Here is a 22527-nt window from a genome sequence, read left to right as displayed (position 1 = left end):
ATTTTTTTTTTGTTTGTGTCTCTGTTGTATGATTGGTAGGAATTTGGCAGGTAAACGAAAGGTTGGTGGTTTAAGACCATCAGGAACGAGGCCTTTGCTGTGTTCTCCCCATCATCATTCATTGTCACAAAGTTCCAGGATGACAATTGGAACTTTGGCTACAAGAAAATATTCACCAAACATTGCCAACTCTACTTTTAAGCAATGGATTCCCAAACTGACAGTGTTTTTTTTTAATGAATATCCATTTGAAATTTAATGAGAAAACAATCAAACCTACCATGTAACTACGTCTAACCCATTGAAATCTATGAAGTTATTACATTCAAACCCATCAATAATTCTCACGTCCTCAGCTCCACAGTGAGTGAGACAGGGAAAAGAAGAAAAGCAGCAATATTCAGGTCCCACACTCTCCACTCACCTGCTGCCAGCATAAAGCAGCAACTGCAGCTTCAATAAGCGGGTTGCTGCCCATCCCAGGGACACAAGATACTCCAACTCAGGCCAAACCTCCCAATACACCGAGCACAGGCTCAGAAAAACGCAGGTAGATTATATGCTGTTTACTAAGCATTTACAGAACACCGAGTGAGTGAGTCACAAATAAAAGTCACACCAACTTTCTAAATCTTTTCACTACAAAATTCGTTCATTTTAATGAAAATCCGGCTCTTGTGAATCTGAAAATGAGTACCATGTGATTAGTGTTACCGAGTGACATGTTTTCCATTGTTTGTCGGTCAGATTTGGAGTTCAGTTTGTGTTCACAATTGAAGCGAATCCCATTTCAAAATAAGGGCACAACGCAGCTAAATATTACATCCAGGAACAAATCCTGAGAAAAATGGATCCCAATGTTTGGAAGGAGGTGCAGCTGAGAAGCGGAAGCTGTGAATGATGTTATTGATTATTGAGTGGAAAGCAGTGGGCCCTTGGTCAATCATCATGGCCGAGTGGTTAAATGGATGGTTTCAAAATCCGTTGGGGTTTCCCCAGGCAGAGTCGTCTTACCGACTGTGGTTCTCATTATTGCTGATTTCAACCAGTTGTCTACAGATCTATCGGATCAATGGAAGGAAAAACATCCAAAAAATCATCTTTAGCTCTGAAGAAGGGTCATTACGGACTCGAAACTTTGAATCTGTTTCTCTCTCCACAGATGCTGCCAGACCACTGAGTTTTTCAGCATTTTCTGTTTTTATTTCATATTTTCAGCATCCACAGCATTTTGCTTTTATCCAAAAATTCTCCTGATTTTTGAACTCTAAGGGAATGAAGGGCCATCGGGATCGGGTGGGAAATTGTTGTTGGGGCTGGGGATCCGCCATAATCTTAAAAAGTGACGGCAGAGGCTTGTGGGGCCTTATGATGTATTGTTGCTGCTTTGCTTCTGTTCTATTCCAGTATCAATGCCAGACAAGGCGATGGGGAGTAACAGCCTGAGCTTGATAGTGTGGCCGAGCAGCCTAGGTGCTCGATCGTACTCCTACTTTCGGTGGAGGAGTCGGTTTGAAGCTTATAGTTACCAAAATTGCACTTTCAGAACTCCCATTGGTCGAAGAAATGCCAGCCTAAAGTTGGAGCAGGCGTGTGCGGTGTTTTATTTTAACAGGAAGAGCGAGGAGAGACAATAAAAATATAAATTGCTGTGCAGAAAAGGCGGGTTGGCAAAGTCGCTGAATTCCTCTTCCATCGGCCGGCACGGACACCAGAGGCCGCATGTCCTCCTCCTCTGCTGTCCCCATCTATGCTTGTATACCATAGGGCCAGTCGTCATCGCCGAGTGGTTAAAGCCATTGAGTCCAAATACATTGGTCTTTCCCGTTCATTACTCTGCCTGGTTTTAATTGCGTGTCTACAGAGTTTATTATTGGTTAAATGGAATAAAATGCATGAAAATACTCGGGCGTTTTCCTATTTCTGGTCATTCACGAAACTTACAGCTGGAACTGGAAAATAAAGTTATTGGTCATGCTTGCTGTCTGGGTGTTTGTCTCTCCTTAGAAACAATCCCTTGCCCTCTGTCTCGGTGTTTCTGTCTGTGTGTGTTCCTCTGTGTGTGTCAAAGTGGTTCAGTTCCCGAGGGGGTGAACACATTTTTACCATCACAAACTTTATTCACAGTAGTTGTGCAGCTTCACGTTAAAATGTTACAGACAAAAATGTCAGGATGAAAGATGCAAGAGGAGTTTGCAATGTTTGGAAGGAGGTGCAGCTAAGAAGTGGAAGATGTGAACGATGTCATTGATGATTGAGAGGAATGCATTGCAACCTTGGGGCTTTTGTGGGTCGATTACCTTCTCCACTTGGAAATTCAGAACAATCTGAGGCTCCAGGTGGAAAGCAACAGTTTTTTCCATGTATGTTGGTATATGGATGGATTTTTCTATATGCCGGCTAGTTCAATCGGCAGAGCATGCCAACCTTAATCTTAGGTTCGAGCTTCACTTTTGCTTTTAATCTTGCTGCTTTTAACGCCAACCCAATCCCTGCGGCAGCTGTGAAACTTACAAGGCAGACATTAAACACTGAAAGCAACCGATGCACAAAAAAAATCAAATCATTGTCTTGTTGCATCTATTTCTGCTTCTGCCCCTCCAGCTCCCTCTTCACGCCCAGCTCCCAGGTCAATTAGCTGCTTGATACAGACACAGTCAGTTCATGGGAATGTAAGACACAATACGATCGGTTTGCAGACCATTGAGTAAAAAGACACCAGGATCTCATCTTCCTGATTCTCCCAGATACTGATTACAGGAATGTGCACAGTGCCGATTATCCACAGTAACACTTTCCTTCCAGTCTTGTGTACGTTGTTCAGCTTTGAAATTGTTCATATTTTCACACTGGATTTCAATGTGAAGAAAGCAGAGCTGTGATAAGCTGATATTGATCAGCAGGTGTACTGCAGGAAGGCATATGACAGGCTGATGATAACAGTGCTCTTTGGACGTGGTGAGCTCCAGTGAAGGATTGGCACCATTAATGTGTCGCTCAATTAGTCTCGTGACAAATCTCGTGCTGGAAATGATAAGGAAACTCACTGAATTTGATCCGTATTTAGGTTTCAAAGGAGCCGATTCCAAGGTAAGAAATTACATCTCGCTGGAGTGGACTATAAAATGACAGAATTATTGTGAAAGAAGCAGTCGTGATGTTGGAAAACATAAAACTACAGAAAGTTGCAACATCGGAAGAGGCCATTCGGCCTTGTGTACTGCTTTCAAAGAGTAGTTCTGATTGTTTGGTCGATCAGGAGTAATATCTGTGCCAGTGCAAACAGGAATCAGCAAAATATATCCTTCTCCCACCCATATTTTGCCTGGCACCACCATCTCTATTGTCAGTGCTCTACAACCAGCCCTTCTCTTCTCCTTCTTTCATTTCTTCACTCCGCGACTGTGTTTGTTCTTGACCTGTTCCCAATGTGACATTTTGTGCTCTGAGGCAAAACTCCAACTCCCCTTCCACTGACTCCAGTGCAAATGTTAAATGTTTTCAATAAATAAATTCGCAACACTCGTTTATAACCATTTCACAAGATCAATAAATCTTCATTCCCTGACCAAGAATCCAACCCACCTGAGGCGCTAAAAACACCGAATCCTAACCACTGGACCAACAGAAAAGCTGTCAAGTCTTCTTCCGGTGTGGCTTATCTACGCTGCTTTCACCATTTAAAAAATATTTCAGATCTCTTTTACCTCAAAACTGCATGTTTAGACTCAAGACAAACCAATTCTTCAGCCAACGACAGCTCTGCTTTCTTCACATTGAAATTCAGTGTGAAAATATGAGCAATTTCAAAGCTGAACAACGTAGGCAAGACTGGAAGGAGAGTGTGACTGTGCATAATCGGCACTGTGCACATTACTGTGATCAGTATCTGGGAGAATCAGGAAGATGAGATCCTGGTGTCTTTTTACTCTATGGTCTGCAAATCTATGGTATCGTGTCTTCCATTCCCATCAACTGACTGGGTCTGCATCAAGCAGCTAATTGACCTGGGAGCTGGACGGGCAGAGGGAGCTGGAGGGGCAGAAGCAGAAAGATATGCAACATGACAGTGACTTGAATTTTATGAACATCGGCTGCTTTCAGTGGTTAATGTCTGCCTTGTAAGTTTCACAGCTGCTGCAGGGATTGGGTTGGCGTTAAAAGCGAAAGTGGGGCTTGCACCCGCAACGTTGAGATTAAGAGTCACATACTCTGCCGACTGAGCTAGCAGGGTATACGGGAACAGTAATTTATATCACAACATATATGTAAACAACTGTTGCTTTCCACCTGGAGCCTCAGCTTGTTCTGAATTTCAAAGTGTGGAAGGTAGTCGACCTGCAAAAGCCCCAAGGTTGCAATGCATTCCTCTCAATCATCAATAATATCATTCAGATCTTCCTCTTCTCAGCTGCACCTCCATCCAAACATTGCAAACTCCTCTTGCATCTTTCATCCCGACATTTATGTCTGTAACATTTTAATCTGAAGCTGCACAACTGTTGTGAATAAAGTTTGTGATGGTAAAAATGTGTTCACCCCCTCGGGAACTGGACCACTTTGACATACACAGAGGAACACACACAGACATATACACCGAGAGTGACAGAGGGCACGGGCTTATCTTTAACGAGAGACAAACACCCAGAAAGCAAACATAACACTAAGTTTTATTCCAGTTCCAACTGTAAGTTTCGTGAATGACCAGAAATAGGAAAATGCCCGAGTGTTTGCATGGATTTTATTCCATTTAACCAATAATTAACGCTGTAGACACAGTTAAAACCAGGCATAGTAAAAAAAACGGGAAAGACCAATGTATTTGGACTCAATGGCTTTAACCACTCTGCGATGACGACTGACCCTATGGTATACAAGCATAGATGAGGACAGCAGAGGAGGAAGACATGCGGCCTCTGGTGTCCGTGCCGGCCGATGGAAGAGGAATTCAGTGACTTTGCCAACCCGCCTTTTCTGCACAGCAATGTATATTTTTATTGTCTCTCCTCGCTCTTCCTGTTAAAATAAAACACCGCACACACCTGCTCCAACTTTAGGCTGGCACTTCTTCGACCAATGGGAGTTCTGAAAGTGCAATGTTGGTAACTGTAAGCTGCAAACCGACGCCTCCACAGAAAGTAGAATTACGATCCAGCACCTTAGACTGCTCGGCCACACTATCAAGCTCAGGCTGTTACTCTCCATCGCCTTGTCTGGTATTGATACTGAAATAGAACAGAAGCAAAGCTGCAACAATACTTCATAAGGCCCCACAAGCCTCCCCCGTCACTTAATAAGATCATGGCGGTTCCCCAGTCCGAACACCAATTTCCCACCCGATCCCAGTGGCCCTTCATTCCCTTAGAGTCCAAAAATCACGAGAAATTTTGGACAAAAGAAAAATGCTGTGGATGCTGGAAATATGAAGAAAAAACAGAAAATGTGGAAAACTCAGCAGGTCTGGCAGCATCTGTTGGAGAGAGAAACAGATTCAACGTTTCGAGTCCGTTTGACCCCTCTTCAGAGCTAAAGACGATTTTTAAATGCTTCTCCTCCCATTGACCCGATAGTTAGTTCTGCAGACACCTGATTGAAATCAGTATAATGATCAGTTGGTAAGATTTGATTCTACCTGGGTAAACTCCAATAGATTTTGAAACCATCCATTTAACCACTCGGCCATGATAATTGACCACTGCTTTCCACTCAATGATCAAAAACATTATTCACATCTTCCGCTTCTCAGCTGCACCTCCTTCCAAACACTGGGGTCCATTTTCCTCAGGATTTGTTTCTGGATTTAATATTTACCTGCTTTGTGCCCTCATTTTGAAATGGTGTTCGATTCAATATCCAACACAATTTGAATTGCTAACATGATGGACAAACAATGGAAAACAAGTCACTCGGTAACACTAATCCCATGGTGCTCACTTTCAGATTCACAATGGTCCGCTTTTCAATAAAATGAAAGCATTTTTATTGAAAAGATATGCAAAGTTGGTGTGACTTTTATTTGTGACTCACTCACTCGGGTATTCTGTAAATGCTGCTCGGAGGTTTAGTGATCGGGATATAATCCACCTGAGTTTTCCTGAGCCTATGCTCGGTGTATTGGGAGGTTTGGCCCACGTTGGAGTATCTTGTGTCCCAGGGATGGGCAGTAACCCGCTGATTGAAGCTGCAGCCGCCTCTTTCTGCTGGCAGCGGGTGATTGGAGAGTGCTTGGAGAGTGCGGGGCAGGAATATTGCTGCTTTTCTAATTTTCCCTGCCTCACTCGCTGTGGAGCTGAGGACGAGGGAATTATTGATGGGTTTGTTTGAATCCAAAAACTTCATAGATTTCAAATGGGTTACAAGTAGGTACATGGTAGGTTTGATTGTTTTCTCATTATATCTGAAATGAATATTCAAGAAAAAAAACACTGTCAGTTTGGGAATCCATTGCATAAAAGTAGAGTTGGCAATGTTTGGCGAATATTTTCTTGCAGCCAAAATGCCAGTTGTTATCCTGGAACTGTGTGACAATGAATGATGATGGGAGAAAACAGCAAAGGCTTCGTCCCTGATGGTCTTAAAGCACCAACCTTTCGGCTACCTTCCAAATTCCAACCAATCATATAACAGAGGCTCACACAATCAAAACCTGCAAGATATCTTAAACTGACTCAGTGAGTTAAAGCTTCAGATTGTCAATACCGGAATGACAGTTGTTTTCTATCAGTTTCACTCTTCGAAAAGAGCAGGTGGGACATTGATTATGGAAACATGGAACCAGTCTGATCTCACCCACTGCAGACACATCCATGTCACCAGGAACCACCTGTCATACAACAGATTCTCACTTCGAGCCTTTTTGTGTCTTGTCTGATATTGTCCCAAAGTCCATTTTAGGTTTCAATTCCTGACCTGCCAGACCTGTGCACTGATGGAGTGCAGTTCTGATGAAATGTTACAGACCTGAAATAAAAACTATGCTTTTCTCTCCAGAGGCGCGACCAGACCTGCTGAGAATTCCAGCATTTTCTGTTTTTCCTATTTCAGAAAGCCAGCATCTGCAGCATTTTGATTTTCTTTAACTAATTATTCCACAAAGAATGTGGAAGCCATAAGACTTGAGATCGATGTTTCAGCTGAAAATGTGTAAGTAAACTCACGTGCCTAAGCTGAAAATGAAAATGGTTCATTCCATTGTCCCAATTACTGACTCATCAACACAGTCACACCAGTACGAGACCATCCAGATACTTCATATGTGTGAAGCGATTTATTCAGTTTGCAAAGCAGTAAACACACCAACTTTAAAATTCAAAGGATTAAATCCTCTGACAGAGCATTCCTGTTGGCAGGGTTTAAATGTTCCATGTCTGGTGAAAAATAATCCATCTGCTAAGACTGCATCGAGTTCAGATCTAACTGCAGGGTATTTGTTCAGCTGTTCATAACACCCAGGGGAGAATTATGTGGAGTCCAGAGCATTTTACTTGCTGTATCAATTCATTCGAAGACTTTATACCTTGTCTCGATGGCACCCATCGTATTCTAATTACTGGACTTCAGTTTCATTCTGCAATGTTAGCCTTCAATGGCGGAGCGTTCACCCAGCATTCACTGCGGTACTGAATGTGCTCTATCCTCATTTCAGCAGCTCCCCACACATGCGCATTACGCTGTGTGATTGGAGCATGCGCACTATTGTCTCTTTCACGAGCATGCGCAGTGCTGGTCTGTGACTGAAGCTGCTCAGAACGGGTGAGAGAATGTCGAGCGGAGCAAACTAACAGAGTTAGTGGGTGTGTGAGGAGGAATGGAGCCAGCGGAGTGGGCACGGAGGCTTCATAAAGACACAGTGCAGGCCGCAGACCACAAACAACAAGGTACCGGTCTTGTGTTTGTAGAGAACGGGCCGAAAAAGTCTGGATTTCTCCCTTCGCCAGGCCCGGGGTAACGGCCGCCATCTTTTTAGGGGGCAATGTGCAGCAGGGCGCATGCGCGGTCTTCCTGGTCCAGGTAGCAGGAGGAGAGAATGTTGGGCATTTCTCACCTGGACTGACAGGGATGGATTTTGGAAATTCTTTTACAGGGGGTTAGAAGGGGAGGATTTACACGCAGCAAACTCAAACCAAGAGAAATGTTTGTCTCTTCTCAATTTCTATCCTGCACTGACAATGATGGATTTTGTAATCTCCAATTACAGGATACTAGAAGATGAGATTTTGCAGGTGGGAAATTCAAACCAAACATCACACTAGAATTCGCAAGAATCACTCGATTCATCAGGACCTGGATATTATCGGTCTCTGAGTGTAAGCATTGAGTTTCAGGTCATTACCGCTCACTGTGTAACGTTTCTTCCTTATATCCCTCTAGTAGATCTTCCCAAGCTCTTTAAACTGTCTCCCATAACCATTTTACGATCAGTTAATGGAAATAGTTTTTCTTTAACTACCTCATCTAAACTTCAGGACCTTCACATCCTTCATAATGTGTACTGATCACTGGTTTGTACAAACCCAGATGTTCTGTGTTTATGACATCATCACACATCGACAATTACACTGTGACATCATCACACATCGACAATTACACTGTGACATCACCCCGCTCCCCGGGTATTTCCTCAACTGGGAGATTTTTCTCTGACTCCAGTGCTTCTGATAGCTTTCCAGCTGCAGGCTCCAGCAGGAGATTTTAAATTGAAAACTGTTAAATTGTTTCAGAGCTGAGTATTTTCACCTTTCAGCTACAGCTTTTAGTTTAGCTTTTAGTTCTATGCTCTGTACCTGTGAGAGGTTCCATGGCTCTGGGGCTGGTGTGACTCCCTTACTGTGGACCTGAATCCATGTCCATCCATTGCTCTGTTTCACCTCTGCCCTCCCTGATCACCTCTCTACCATTGCCTGACATCCTCTGTCTCTAATACTGCGTGTAGTGTTTGTTTAGGATGTATGTTTAGGGTTTTACTGTAACTTCTGCCCACTGTGTCTAAATGAGGTTTCCACTGCTGCCCATCCTCAGACCATGCGCTGCTATCTTACCAGCTTTATCTTCCCACAGTATCTTTCACAGTCAGGAATTGTTTTTCCTGCGCTATCATCCATTTCTCTTCCACTTCTGAACTTACATTGAGCATCAAATTCTGCACCATTTTTATCCCCTGTAATTCATTCTGTGAACCCTGAAATGTTAACTCTGTTTCACTGTCCACAGATACCAGAGCCTATTGTGACCCCCAGTTGCTTGTGGAAAAGATGATGTTTGACCTTCTTGAACCGCTGCAGTCCGAGTGGTGAAGGTGCTCCCACAATTTTGTTAGGTAAGGAGTTACAGGTTATTCACCCAGTGATGATGAAGGAACAGTGATATATGTCCAAATCGACAACAACAATTTGTGTTTATATTGCACATTTATTGTTATTCAGTTTTCCAAGGCATTTCACAGAAATGTTACAAAACAAGGTTTGACACTGAGCCACATAAGGAGATATTCAGGCAGGTGACCAATAGTTTGGTCAAAGAGGTTGGTTTGAAGGAGCATCCTAAAGGATGCTATGAGGTAGAGAGGTGGAGAGGTTTAGGGAGGGAATTCCAGAGCTTAGGCCTTGGAAACTGATGGAGTGACAATCAGTGATGGAGTGATTATAATCAGGAATTCTCAGGAAGTCGAAATTCGAGGAGCGCAGATATCTCGGGGGGGATTGTGAGGCTGGAGGAGGTTACAGAGATAGGAATGATCACAACCATGGAGGAAAACAAGGATGAGAATGTGAAAATATGGGTGCTTCTTAAATGGGTGCCTTCAAATAATTTCTATAGTTTGTGAACAGCTGTGGGCCAAGCATTGATCCTTGGGGTAACCCACAAGTAACAGCCTGTCATCCTGAGAATGAGCCGTTTATTCCGACTCTCTGTTTCCTGTCTGCTCACCAATTCTCAATCCATAGTAGTATATTACCCCAATCCCATGTGCTTGGATTTTGTTCACTGCATCTTGTGCTTTGTTCACTAACCATCTCTCTCTGTCTCTCCCACTCCCCTCTCTCTTTTTCTGTCTCTCTCTTTGTCACAAAGAATTCTCCAGCCCAGCGGGTTGTGGATGCTCCATCATTGAATATATTTCTGGCTGAGATGGAGAGATTTTTGGTCTCTCAGGGAGTCGAGGGATATGGGGAGTGGGTGGGAAAGTGGAGTTGAAGCCCAAGATCAGCCACGATCATATTGAATGGTGGAGCAGGCTCGACGGGGTGTTAGGACTTCTCTTGTTCCTATTTCTTATGTTCTTATAGAGGCCAGAGTCTTGTGTAGGCCCAGACTGGGTGGCAGGTTCCCTTCCCTGAAGGACATGAATGAACCAGTTGGGTTTTTATGACAATCCAGCAGTTTTCATGGTCACTTTTTCCTCGTGCCGGCCCCACAAATTCCCAGATTCATTCAGCTCAATTTCACAACCTGCCTTTGTGTTTTTGTGGGTTCTCTCTCACTCCCTATTTTCTGTTTTAAGTCAATTTCACAGGGCATTAGAAGGGGAGGATTTTCATTCAGGAAACTGAAACCAAACATCACATCAGGATCTGACAGAGTCGCCCAATTTATCAAAACCTGAATATCATCGGATTTTGAACATGGAGGGAAAAAGCACCGTTCACAGTGGGGAGAAACCGTACACGTGTTCTGTGTGTGGACGAGGCTTCAGCCGATCATCTGGCCTGTCGAGACACAAGCACAGTCACACTGGGGAGAGTCCATGGAAATGTGAGGAGTGTGGGAAGGGATTCAGAACCCCGTCTGAGCTGGAAACTCATCGGCGCAGTCACACTGGGGAGAGACCGTTCACCTGCTCCGAGTGTGGGAAGGGATTCACTCATTCATCCAAACTCCTGAAACACCAGCGAGTTCACACTGGGGAGAGACCTTTTAAATGCCCAGACTGTGGGAAGTGCTATAAAAGCTCCTGGGATCTGATGTCCCATCAGCGTGTTCACACTGATGAGAGGCCATTCAGCTGCTCTCAGTGTGGGACTGGCTTTAGGTGGTCATCTCAACTCACTGCACACCAGCGCACTCACACTGGGGAGAGGCCGTTCACCTGCCCTCAGTGTGGGGTAAGATTCACTGATTCCTCCACCCTGCTGACACACCAGCAAGTTCATGAGTAACGACAGTGATTGGATTTTGCTGTTAATCACATCCAGGACTGAACCGTGTGCATTGGGATGTGATTCTGCTGATGTTAATAAACTCCAGAACAGTTATAGGCCTTAATATTCTGGCTAAACGTCAAATAAATCAGCTTTGACCGGCTTCAGCCCATCATCTGGCCTGTCGAGACACATGTGCAGTCACTCTGGGGAGAAACTGTTGAACTATCGGGAGTGGGGGAAAGGATTCAATTACCCATCCCAGCTGGAAATTCATCGACACAGTCACACTGGGGCGAAGCCGTTCACCTGCTCTGAGTGTGGGAAGGGATTCACTCAGTCATCTCTCCTGCTGAGACACCAGCGAGTTCACACTGGGGAGAGACTGTTCACCTGCATCCAGTGTGGGAAGTGCTATTAAGATTCTGGGGAAATGATGTCCCACTAGGTTTCTCACACTAAAGAGAGACCTTTTAAATGTCCAGACTGCGGGAAGCGCTATAAACATTCAGGGAACGAGGCACCATCAACGTGTTCACACTCGGAGCGACCGTTCAATTGCTCTGAGTGTGAGAAGGGGTTCACTCATCATCCCACCTGCTGAGACACCAGCGAGTTCACTCTGGGGAGAGACCGTTCACCTGCTCCGTGTGTGGAAAAGGATTCACTACCTCATCCCACCTGCTGGGACTCCAGCGAGTTCACAAGTAACTACAGTGATTGGATTTTGCTGTTAAATGCATCCAGGACTGAACCATGTTCACTGGGGTCTGTTTCTGCTGATGTTTAATAAACTCCAGCCCAGTTATAGCGGTTAGTGTGCTGAATAAAAGTTAATAAATCAATTTTATGTGAAATATACTGTGTGTCAAATCTTTTTGATATCTCTTAGACAAGTTAGTTCCTTTCGAAGGGCTCTCCCTGTCCCTTGTCTCCTCCATCCTCACATCCAACAAGAAGTGTGAGGAGCTCATGGAGCTTCTTTGTCACTAAGGTTGGGACAATCCGATCAGCTGCCTCTGCTGCTTCCTTCCCTTCCACTAGCCCTCCAGGCCAAACTATCTGTAAAGATCCCCCTTGTCCGAGCCCGGAATCCACATCTTTCTCCAGTTTCTCCCCATCTCTCCTCATGCCCTCTCAATGCTCATCTTGTCCATGAGACCCAACTTCTGCTCCACTGACCCTATTCCCACTAAACTGCTGATCGCCCAACTTTTCCATGTTCAGTGAGATTGTTAATGGTTCTCTCTCTCTTTTGGTACTGTCCCTCTTCACCTTTAAATCCACCATCATCAACCATCCTAATAAAAACAATTTTGACCCCACTGTCTTTGCAAACTGCCCCCATCTCCAGCCTCCCTTTCCTCTCCAAAGTCCTTGTACTTTGTGTCCCCCAAGGATCTATCCTTGGCCCCTCCAATTTCTCATCTACATTCTGCCACTAGGTGACATCATCCAAAAGCACCACAACAGTTTTCACATGTATACTAACAACACCCAGTTGCATGTATAATCAGTGTCCTATTATATTCATAATCAGGATCTAATTGCATTAATAATCAGTGCCTGATTACATTGTCAGTGTCCTATTACGTTATTAATCAGTGACCTATTACATAAAGAATCAGCATCATATTACACTAGTAATCAGAGTCCTATTACATTAATAATCAGAGTCCTTTTACATTACTAATCAGGATCTAATTATATTAATAACATGGTTCCACTGAATTAATAATCAGGCTGCCTGTTGCAGCAATAATCAGGATGCAAATACATTAATAATCAGAATTATTTCAATGAACTATCAGAATCCTATTGAAGCGATAATCAGGGCCCTATTACATTATAGTCATTTGCCAATTGTGTCAATAATCATGATCTGATAAGATTTATAATCAGGAGGCTAGTATATTAATAATCAGAGTCCAAATACATTAATAACCTGTTAGTAATCACCCCCCCACCCGCACCCCCACCCCCCCACCCGCACCCCAACCACTCAACAACTCTCACACCCCTCAACAAATTTCACTCTGGGGGTCACATGAAGCTGAATCATTAAAATGGGGTCACATCAGGAGAAACTGTGGGAAGCACTGATTTAATCTAACCCCTTTCTGGACTTTAAATTACTTACCTCACCATTCAATGTCACATCTCCTTGTTCTATCTCCCTGACAGAAGTTATTATTATTCATGTTTATCAGGTCTCGTTGTGGGTTCGTGTTTCCAGTGCTGGTGTCAGTTTCACTTCATTCTTCACCCTGAACCTGTCATAGATTCTGCCATCAGCCTGTACAGTACATGGCCTGTTGTCATGAAAGGAGTGGATAATACTGAGCAGCTTTGGTGGACAATCAAGTTTCTCCAATATCTTCTACAGTTCTGCCCTGCTGACGGAGTCGAAGTCTTTAATGAAATCTAGTAAAGTAAGGTAAAGAGGTTTATCCTGTTCTCTACATATCTCTTGTAGCTGGCGTATGGAGAAGATCATGTCCACTGTAGATCTGCCAGCACAGAAACTGCACTGTGCTTCTGGATACACTCGGTCTGCAAGTAGATGGAGTCTTTTAAGTCTGACCCTAGTGAAGGACGTCCCTGTGATGCTGAGGAGTGAGATGTCCCTGTGGTTGTTGCAATCTCCTCTCTCAAATTTATTTTTGTACATTTTGATAATTCTTGCATTACTCGTGTTCTATGGAATGGATCCTACTTCCCAACAGAGAAGGAGGAGGTCATGAAGGTGTGGCAGTAGATGGGACTTCCTGGGCTTGAGCAGTTCAGTTGGAATTCACAGAATCACACAGTGCAGAAGAGGCCCTTCAGCCCATCGAGTCTACACCGACACGTGAGAAACGCCTGACCTACCTACCTAATCCCATTTACCAGCACTTGGCCCAATTCCATCCTTGCCGAGTGCTTTTCTGTTTGCTGAACAATCAATGGCCTTTATGCGCTCAAGTGATGAGGGCTCCTCGTCCAACTCAACCATGACTGGAAGATGCAGTCAGCATCTTCAGTGTCAACGGAGACTGGGAGGTGCCGGTCCCGTGGGAGTACAGCTCACAGTCATCTTCAACCGACTGGGACATCTGTTCACTTCTGTCAGTGAGAACTTCACCATCTGCTGATTTCAGGGGGGCAACTTTGGTGATGGTCGGACCAAGCGCCCTCCTGATCCCATCATACACAACACATAGATTTCCATTGTCACAGGCAGTTTGGATTTATTGACGTGGGCTGATCCAGTGTTTATTTGCACAGTATCTCCCTGTCTTTTACACAACTGTCTCAGCTACTTGCAAGTTACACAGTGCTCTAGCTGTTGGGTTTATGTTGTAATCAGGTTGGCTTTGCTTTTTGCTTCAATGACAGATTCATCTCTGCTGAGTAGCCAGTCTTTGTTGTGGGTTCCACCTTTACCAAATGTTGCTGCTGCTGTGTCAGAAATGATTGAACTCAGCGACTTCCAAGATTCAGCAATATCAGCGTTAACTGATGAAGCTTTTACTGATGTGCCTGTAAAATATTTTACTGTTTTATGTTCCTTGATAAATTAATTTCATCATGGAGGTGTCTTTGTGTGGAATGTACAAGTCAGTAAGAATTGTCAGCAAGGATTAATCAGTACTCTCTAATTGAAGATGTTAATTAGTGGAACCTCTCAGACACTGAATTGTAGACTTTGCTCCAAAGATAAATTTAGGATTGAAGTAAAAATTCATAGTTTTATTGTAATCGAGTTCCTGTTGAGAGTTCTTGAATTAAGAGGAAAGTTCACAGATGGTGCTTTTAAGAAAGGGACACTGCAGCTCAGATAATCAGTGACAGATCCAGAAAATTAAACTCCAACCAGTTATAGGGGTGTTAATATCAGCAGAATCAAAGCTAATACTATCTGACTATCAGTCCTGGATGTGACTAACAGCAGCAATAACAGCGAAATCCAATCCCTGCAGTCACTTGTGAATTCGCTGGTGTGACAGCAGGTTGGCTGACTGAGTGAATCCCTTCCCACACACAGTGCAGGTGAATGGCCTCTCCCCAGTGTGAACTCGCTTGTGTACTTTAAGATTAGATGAAGACCTGAACCTCTTTCCACAGGAAGTGCAGCTGAATGGCTTCTCCCCAGAGTGAACTTGCTGGTGTGACTTAAGGCTGGCTGGCTGAGTGAATCCTTTCGCACACACAGAGCAGGTGAATGGCTTCTCCCCAGTGTGAATTCGCTGGTGTGACTGAAGGCTGGCTAACTGAGTGAATCCCTTTGCACACACAGAGCAGATGAATGGTTTCTCCCCAGTGTGAACTCGCTGGTGTGCAGTGAGGTCAGAGGAATGCCTGAACCTCTTTCCGCAGGAATTGCAGCTGAACGGCCTCTCCTCAGTGTGAATTTGCTGGTGTTTTAGCAGGTTGGAGGACACAGTGAATCCCTTTCCACACACAGAGCAGGTGAATGGCCTCTCCCCAGTGTGAAATCGCTGGTGTCCACTCAGGTGGGATGAAGACCTGAACCTCTTACCACAGTAAGTGCAGCTGAAGGGCCTCTCCCCAGTGTGACCTCGCTGATGTGTCAGCAGAGTGGATGACTGAGTAAATCCCTTGCCACACACGGAGCAGGTGAACGGCTTCTCTCCAGTGTGAATACGTCGATGGCTTCTCAGCAGAGATGGATAATTGAATCCTTTCCCACAGTCCCCACATTTCCACGGTTTCACCATGGTGCTGGCTCCAATGTGAGTGTGTCAATGAATTTCCAGCTGGGGTGGATAACTGAATAGCTTCAGACCATTCTCACATTTTCTCATCCACACACACAACACGTATACAGTTTCTCCCCACTGTGAATGGTGCGATGATTTTTCAGGCTGTGTAACTGGTTAAAGCTCTTTCCGCAGTGAGTTCACTGGAACACTCTCACTCAGGTGTGCGTGTCTCAGTGCTTTCCCAGTCACACTGATGTTTGAAATCTTTTTCCCACAGAAAGAACAGTCAAACATTTCTCCTTCCACATTCAAAGGTTGATTATATTCAGGTCCTGATGAATCGAGTGGCTCAGTCAGATGTTGATGTGATGTTTGGTTTGCGTTTCCAATCTACAAATCTTAATATTTGATGATGTTTGGCATCTGAAAATCAAAAGTAATCATTGTCAGTCCAGCGTGGAAATTAATAATTGACAATTCCACTTGCTACGGAATATTTCTTCCTCCCGTCTCCCCTCCCCCACCCCAAGCTGTAAATCACAGTCCCACACACACTCTCCTTCCTGTGATGAGAAATCCAGATCCATCATGCAATCTCCACCATTTCTTTCCTCTCCCAGTTTTCTATCTCCCTCTGCTCTGGCTGGGTTCAGTTCTACAGCCCTGCTGTAAAAGGAATTTAAAATCCACTACTGTAAGTCCAAGATTAGAAACCGAGAAGAGACAAACATTTCCCTTGGTTTGAGTTTGCTGTGTGCCTGTAAAAGGAGTTTCCAAAATCCATCCCTGTCAGTCCAGGATAGAAATGCACAATATTTTCTCCTCCTGCTACCTAGACCAGGATGTGACCGCGCATGCGCCCTGCTGCACATTGCCCCTTTCAAGATGGCGGCCGTTACCCCGGGCCTGGCGAAGGGAGAAATCCAGAATCCAGTTCTCTGCAAACCCAAGACCGGTACCTTGTTATTTGGGGTCTGCGGCCTGCACTGTGTCTTTATGAAGCCTCCCTGTCCACTCCGCTGGCTCCATTCCTCCTCACACACCCACTAACTCTGTTAGTTTGCTCCGCTCGACCTTCTCTCAACCACTCTGAGCAGCTTCAGGCACAGACCAGCACTGCGCATGCTCATGAAAGAGACAGCAATGCGAATGCCCCAGTATACTCAGAGACGCGCATGCGCAGCGAATTTCTGTTGTGAGGATAGGGCACATTCTGTCCCGCATTGAAAGCTGGGTGAGCGCCCCGCCATTGAAAGACCAAATTGTAGAATGTCTTCATCCTGCAATCAGAATACGATCGGTGCCATAGGGGCAAGACATAAAATTGTTAAATCAATTGATGCAACGGCCACTTTGCTCCAGGCTCCACCACAATTCTCTCCTGGATGTTATGAACAGCAGAACAAGCCACGACAGTTAGATCTGAACTCAGTGCAGTCTCAGGAGATGGGACGAGCTAGTGACCTTTTTCCCCCCTACACATGGAACATTTAAACTGTGTTTTGCCAGCAGCAATGCTCTGATTATGGATCAAATCCTTTGAACTTTTAAAGTTGGAATGCTGACATGTGGGCAAACTGAATAAAGCTATTTGCGCACGTGAAGCATCTGAACATTGACTCTGATGTTATAAGTGAAATTAACTGATCTGAGACATTGAAAGGATTCTGCACATCAGGAATTCAAACCTAATATTGGCTTCGGGACAATCAGAATACTTGGGAACAGACAAGACACGCAAAGGCTCGAAGGAGAGCTGGTTCCCGGTGACATGGATGTGCCTGCAGTGGGTGGGATCAGACTGTTTCCATGTAGCCATAATGAAGGCCCCAAACTTTACCTTGGAAGAGCTAAACTTATAGAGGACAATTGTCATTCTGGTAGCAGAAATCTGAAGCTTTAACTCACTAACACCCCAGGTTAAATCTGCATCAGTCTCTGTGGTGCAATTGGTCAGCATGTTTGGCTGTTAACTGAAAGGTTGGTGGTTCAAGACCACCCAGGGACGAGGCTTACACTGTTTCCCCCCTATCGGCATTCATCGTCACACAGTTCCAGGCTGTCATTAGGTACTTCCGCTGAAAGAAAAGATTTCTGAAATGTTGCCAGTTCGACTGTTATCCAAGTGAGTTCCCAGGCAAACAGCTTTTTTCGAATATTCATTTCAAATTTAATGAGACAACAATTAGCCCTACCATGGACCGATATCTAACCCATTGGAAATTTATGAAGTTATTGGATTCAACCAAGCCCATCAATTATTCTCGCTTTCTCAGCTCCACAGTGAGTGATACAGGGAAAAGCAGCAATATTCCAGCCCCGCACTCTCCACACCCACTTCCAGAAAGCAGTGACTGCAGCTTCAATCAGCGGGTTACTGCCCATCCCTGGGACACAAGATACTCCAACTCGGGTCAAACCTCCCAATACAGCGAGCACAGGCTCAGGAAAAAGCAGGTAGATTATATCCCGGTCACTAAACCTCCGAGCAGCATTTACACAATACCCGAGTTAGTGAGTCACAAATAAAAGTGACACAAACTTTCTAAATGTTTTCAATGTAAAATTCCTTCATTTTATTGAAAATCTGACTGTTGGGAATCTGAAAATGAGCACCATGCGATTTGTGTTACCAAGTGAGTTGTTTTCCATTGTTTGTCTGTCAGGTTTGCAATTCAATTTGTGTTGGATATTGAAGCGAATCTGATTTCAAAATAAGGTAACAAAGCAGGTAAATATTAAATCCAGAAACAAATCCTGAGGAAAATGGATCACAATGTTCGGAAGGAGGTGCAGCTGAGAAGTGGAAGCTGTGAATGATGCATTGATGATTGAGTGGAAAGCATTGGATCCTTGGTCAATCATCGTGTCCGAGTGGTGAAAACGATGCTTTTAAAATCCACTCGCGTTTCCCCAGGAAAGTTCCAATCTTATCGATTGTGCTTCTCATTATTGCTGATTTCAACCAGGTGTCCACAGAGCTCACCGATCAATGGAAGAAAAAACATCCTAAAATTCTCCTGATTTTTGGAAGAGAATGAAGGGCTCTCGGGATCGGGTCTTGGGACTGGGGATCCGCCATGATCTTATGGAGTGACGGAGGAGTCTTGTGGGGCCTTGTGACATGTCGCTGCTGCTTTGATTCTGTTCTATTTGAGTAGAAATACCAAACAAAGCAATGGGCAGTAGCATCCTGAGCTCGGTATCGCAGCTGAGCGGTCTTAGGTGCTGATTTAAGGTCTCATTCTTTGTTGAGGCGTGGTTTCTAACCCCAATGCTGCTGAAATTGCCCTATTGGTCGAAAAAGTGCCAGCTCACAGTTAAAGCAGGTATATGCGGTGTTTCACTTTAACAGGAAGAACGAGGAAAGACAATAAAAATATAAATGGCTGTGGAGAAAAGGTGGGGTTTTTGAATTAGCTGAATTCCTCTTCCATGAGCCAGAATTTATACAATGGGCAGAATGTCCTCCTCCTGTAGCCGCCTATGATTTTATGCCAATGACACTAACCTGTGCATAGAGCCAGTCGTCGTGGCCGAGTGGTTAAGGCGATGGAGTCAATATCCATTGGGGTTTCCCTCTTCTCATTATTCCTGGTTTTAACTTTGTGTCTAGCTCAGTCGGTAGAGCGAAGGCTCGGAATGCCAGGGCATTGGGTTCGCCCCACGGCGGGCACAGCTTCTTTCAAACAAATAATTCACCAACCTCATCACTGCGGTTCTTGTGAAATTTGCACATGTTGGATATTCACCACTGAAAGTACTTGATGCACAAAAATTTCTAAGCACTTTCACGTCACATCTCTTTCTGCCTCATCTCCAGCTCTCTCTGCTCTTCCAGGAGCTACTTAACCAATCTCAGTCAGTTCGTGTGAACATAAAACACAACGTGATCAGTTTACAGATAACAAGGCAAAGAGACACCAGGGAATTTCCTGATTCTCCCAGGTACTGATTACAGGAATATGCACAGTGCCGATTATCCACCGCTACACTCTCCTTCCAGTCTTGCATACGTTGTTAAGCTTTGAAATTGTTCATATTTTCGCACTGGATTTCAATGTGAAGAAAGCAGAGCTGTGATAAGCTTATAATGTTCATCAGATGTACTGTACGAAGGTACATAACAGGCTGATGATAAAAGTGCTCTTTGGATGAGGTGAGCTCCAGTGAAGGATTGGCACCATTAATGTGTTGTTCAATAAGTCTCGTGACAAATCTCGTGCTAGAAATGAGAAGAAAACTCGCTGAATTTGCTCCATATTTTGGTTTCAAAAGAGCCGAATGGAAGGTTAGAAAGTACATCTCGCTAGAGTGGGTTATAAAATGGCAGAATGACTGTGAAAGAAGCACCCGCGCTGTTGGGAAACATAAAATTACAGAAAGTTACAGCATAGAAAGAGGCCATTCGGCCTCGATGAGCTGATGTGCTGCGTTTAAAGACCAGTTGTGATTGACCCATCAGGAGTGATATCTTTGTCAGTGCACAGTAGGGACCAAAATTCGTCCTTCCCCCAACCATATTTTGCCTCGCGCCACCATCTCTGTGGTCAGTGCTTTGCACCCAGCCCTTCTCTTGTCCTCCTTTCATTCATTCATTCACTCCGCCTTTATCTCTGTTCCCGACCTGTTCCAAGTGTGATATTTCCAGCTCGGAGGCAAAACTTCAACTGTCACCCCAAAGATTCTGATGGAGCTGCGAAATGTTTTCAATCAAAAAGTACTTAATACCCATTTTAACAAGATCAAAAATCTGAATTCCCTGACCGGGAATCGAACCCAGGCAGCGGCAATAAGAGCACTGAATTCTGACTGCATGACCACCAGGGAAGCGGTGAAGCTTTTATCAGTTTGGTTTATCGACGCTGCTTTTAACAATTTTCCATTTTAAATGGAACGAATTCTTCAGTCAATGACAACAACAGTTGCTGTGAGCTGGGACATGGAATTGACAGTGAGGTGAAATAGCCCCACAAGCTGCTCATGTGTAACTGTCAATTTCCAAAACCCACCAACATCATTACTGCGGCTCCTGTGAAACTGACAAGAGAACACACGGCAGACATTCATCACTGAAAGCAACTGACACATCAAATCCTAAACACTTTCATGTTGCATCTTTTTCTGCTTCTGTCCCTGCCTCGCCTCCAGCACCCTCTGCCCGTCCAGCTCCCAGGTCAATTAGCTGCTCGATGCAGACACAGTCAGTTCATGAAACCAAGCTTCCCCTAGAAAGCAGGGTCAGGGAATGTGGGACCCAAGGATTTTAGAAAGAATGAGTTTGCAAATGACATAGTAAAGATAATCTGGGATCTCATCTTCCTGATTCTCCCAAATACCGATTACAGGAATGTGCACAGTGCTGATTATCCACAGTCGCAGATTCCTTCCAGTCTTGTGCACATTGTTAACCTTTGAATCCACTCGCAAGAGGGATTATAAAATGTCAGAATGACTGTGCAAGAAGTAACCGTGGTGTTGGGAAACATAAGATTATAGAAAGTTATAGCAAAGAAAGAGGCCATTCGGTCCTGTGTGCTGCTCAAAGAACTCTGAAGAAGAGTCACGCTGAATCGAAACATTAATTATGTTTCTTTCTCCAGAGATGCTGCCAGACATACTGAATTTTTCCAGCATTTTCTGTTTTTATTTCAGATTTCCCGCATTCACAGTATTTTGCTTTTATCTCTGGATTTTTAGCCCATTGACAATGCCACTACGCCACCTCCTGAATGCTGACAAATGAACAAGAAAATACGGGTGTGGTTGGGTGGGTTTTCTCTTATTTAAATGATAAATCCTCAGGCGGCAGGGCTCGAACCCATGTGTTCATTTTAAACAACAAATGTAAATTATTGAACATTCACTCACAATTAAATAAACAAGCTTGGATGATGCTCTTACCAGGTTTCAAACCACTGCTCTGCCACATGTGAAATGACCATGACCCCCCACTTCCCTGCACAAACCCTACGCTGTAAAGATCCCAATGGAGATGTCTGGAATGTTAAACGGTGACGTCATGCAGCAGCACTTTGGGTCTTTGTTTTGAAGAAATGGAATTCGGCTGTTCTCATTAGGAATGCTGGAGACAGACTGATCAACAATGTCATCATCAAATGGCACAGCGCAGTAAGAGGCCCTAAGATGGAAGCAAAACATTGTAGATGCTGGAAATCTGAAGTAAAAACAAAAAATGCTGGGAAAAACTCATCAGGTCTGGCAACATTTGTGGGGAGAGAAGCTGAGTTAATGTTTCAAGTCCGTAAGTCTCTTCTTCAGAGTCAGGCCGACTCGAAACATTAACTCTGCTTCTCTCTCCACAGATGTTGCCAGACCTGCTGAGTTTTTCCAGCATTTTCTGTTTTTACTTTAACAAAAAGCCCTTCACCCCATCGTATCTGTGCCAGCTATTTTCAAAGAGCTAACCAATTCGTCTCAAATTCCTTCTCTCTTTACTTAAACCTGAGTTTTCCCCCTTTCAATCATTGTCCATTTCTCGCTTGAAGAAGGAGTTTCTGCAGAATCCATGCGCAGTTTGCCTTCGTTAACAAAGTTTCCCTGACCCATTGACATGAAGAGTTGGACTAGGATTCCTCAAACAGTTTTCGATACAAACATTATTTATTTATGCAATTGATTTCATATCGAATTACAAAAGAACTTTATCCTGATCAAGCCGG

General features: G+C 44.2%; 1 protein-coding gene, 1 non-coding gene and 1 pseudogene across 3 annotated transcripts in view; 1 reads left to right on the top strand and 2 right to left on the bottom strand.

The window, feature by feature from the left end:
- The window catches only part of LOC144698352 (uncharacterized), a 674481-nt pseudogene that overhangs the window by 170024 nt on the left and 481930 nt on the right, over positions 1-22527 (bottom strand). The window contains exon 2 of the transcript XR_013580506.1: positions 16398-16510. The product of XR_013580506.1 is annotated as an uncharacterized LOC144698352 (transcript). The remainder of the gene's footprint in view (positions 1-16397; positions 16511-22527) is intronic.
- LOC144698332 (uncharacterized) lies at positions 14955-15862 on the bottom strand. The gene has a single exon (XM_078570290.1). The coding sequence runs from the start codon at positions 15857-15859 to the stop codon at positions 15101-15103; it is 759 nt and encodes a 252-aa protein (XP_078426416.1). The 5' UTR covers positions 15860-15862; the 3' UTR covers positions 14955-15100.
- Positions 17779-17852, top strand: trnan-guu (transfer RNA asparagine (anticodon GUU)). The gene has a single exon. It is a non-coding gene; the product is annotated as a tRNA-Asn (tRNA).

Source organism: Cetorhinus maximus, chromosome 23, assembly GCF_964194155.1.
Source record: "Cetorhinus maximus chromosome 23, sCetMax3.hap1.1, whole genome shotgun sequence".
In the NCBI taxonomy this organism is placed as follows: Eukaryota; Metazoa; Chordata; class Chondrichthyes; order Lamniformes; family Cetorhinidae; genus Cetorhinus; species Cetorhinus maximus.
Note: the sequence above shows the minus strand (reverse complement) of the source record. Positions and strands in the feature narration are given on the sequence as shown.

Bases quoted from the DNA above. Each gene is read 5' to 3' on its own strand.
- LOC144698332 (XM_078570290.1), bottom strand. From the start codon at position 15,859: ATGGTGAAACCGTGGAAATGTGGGGACTGTGGGAAAGGATTCAATTAT.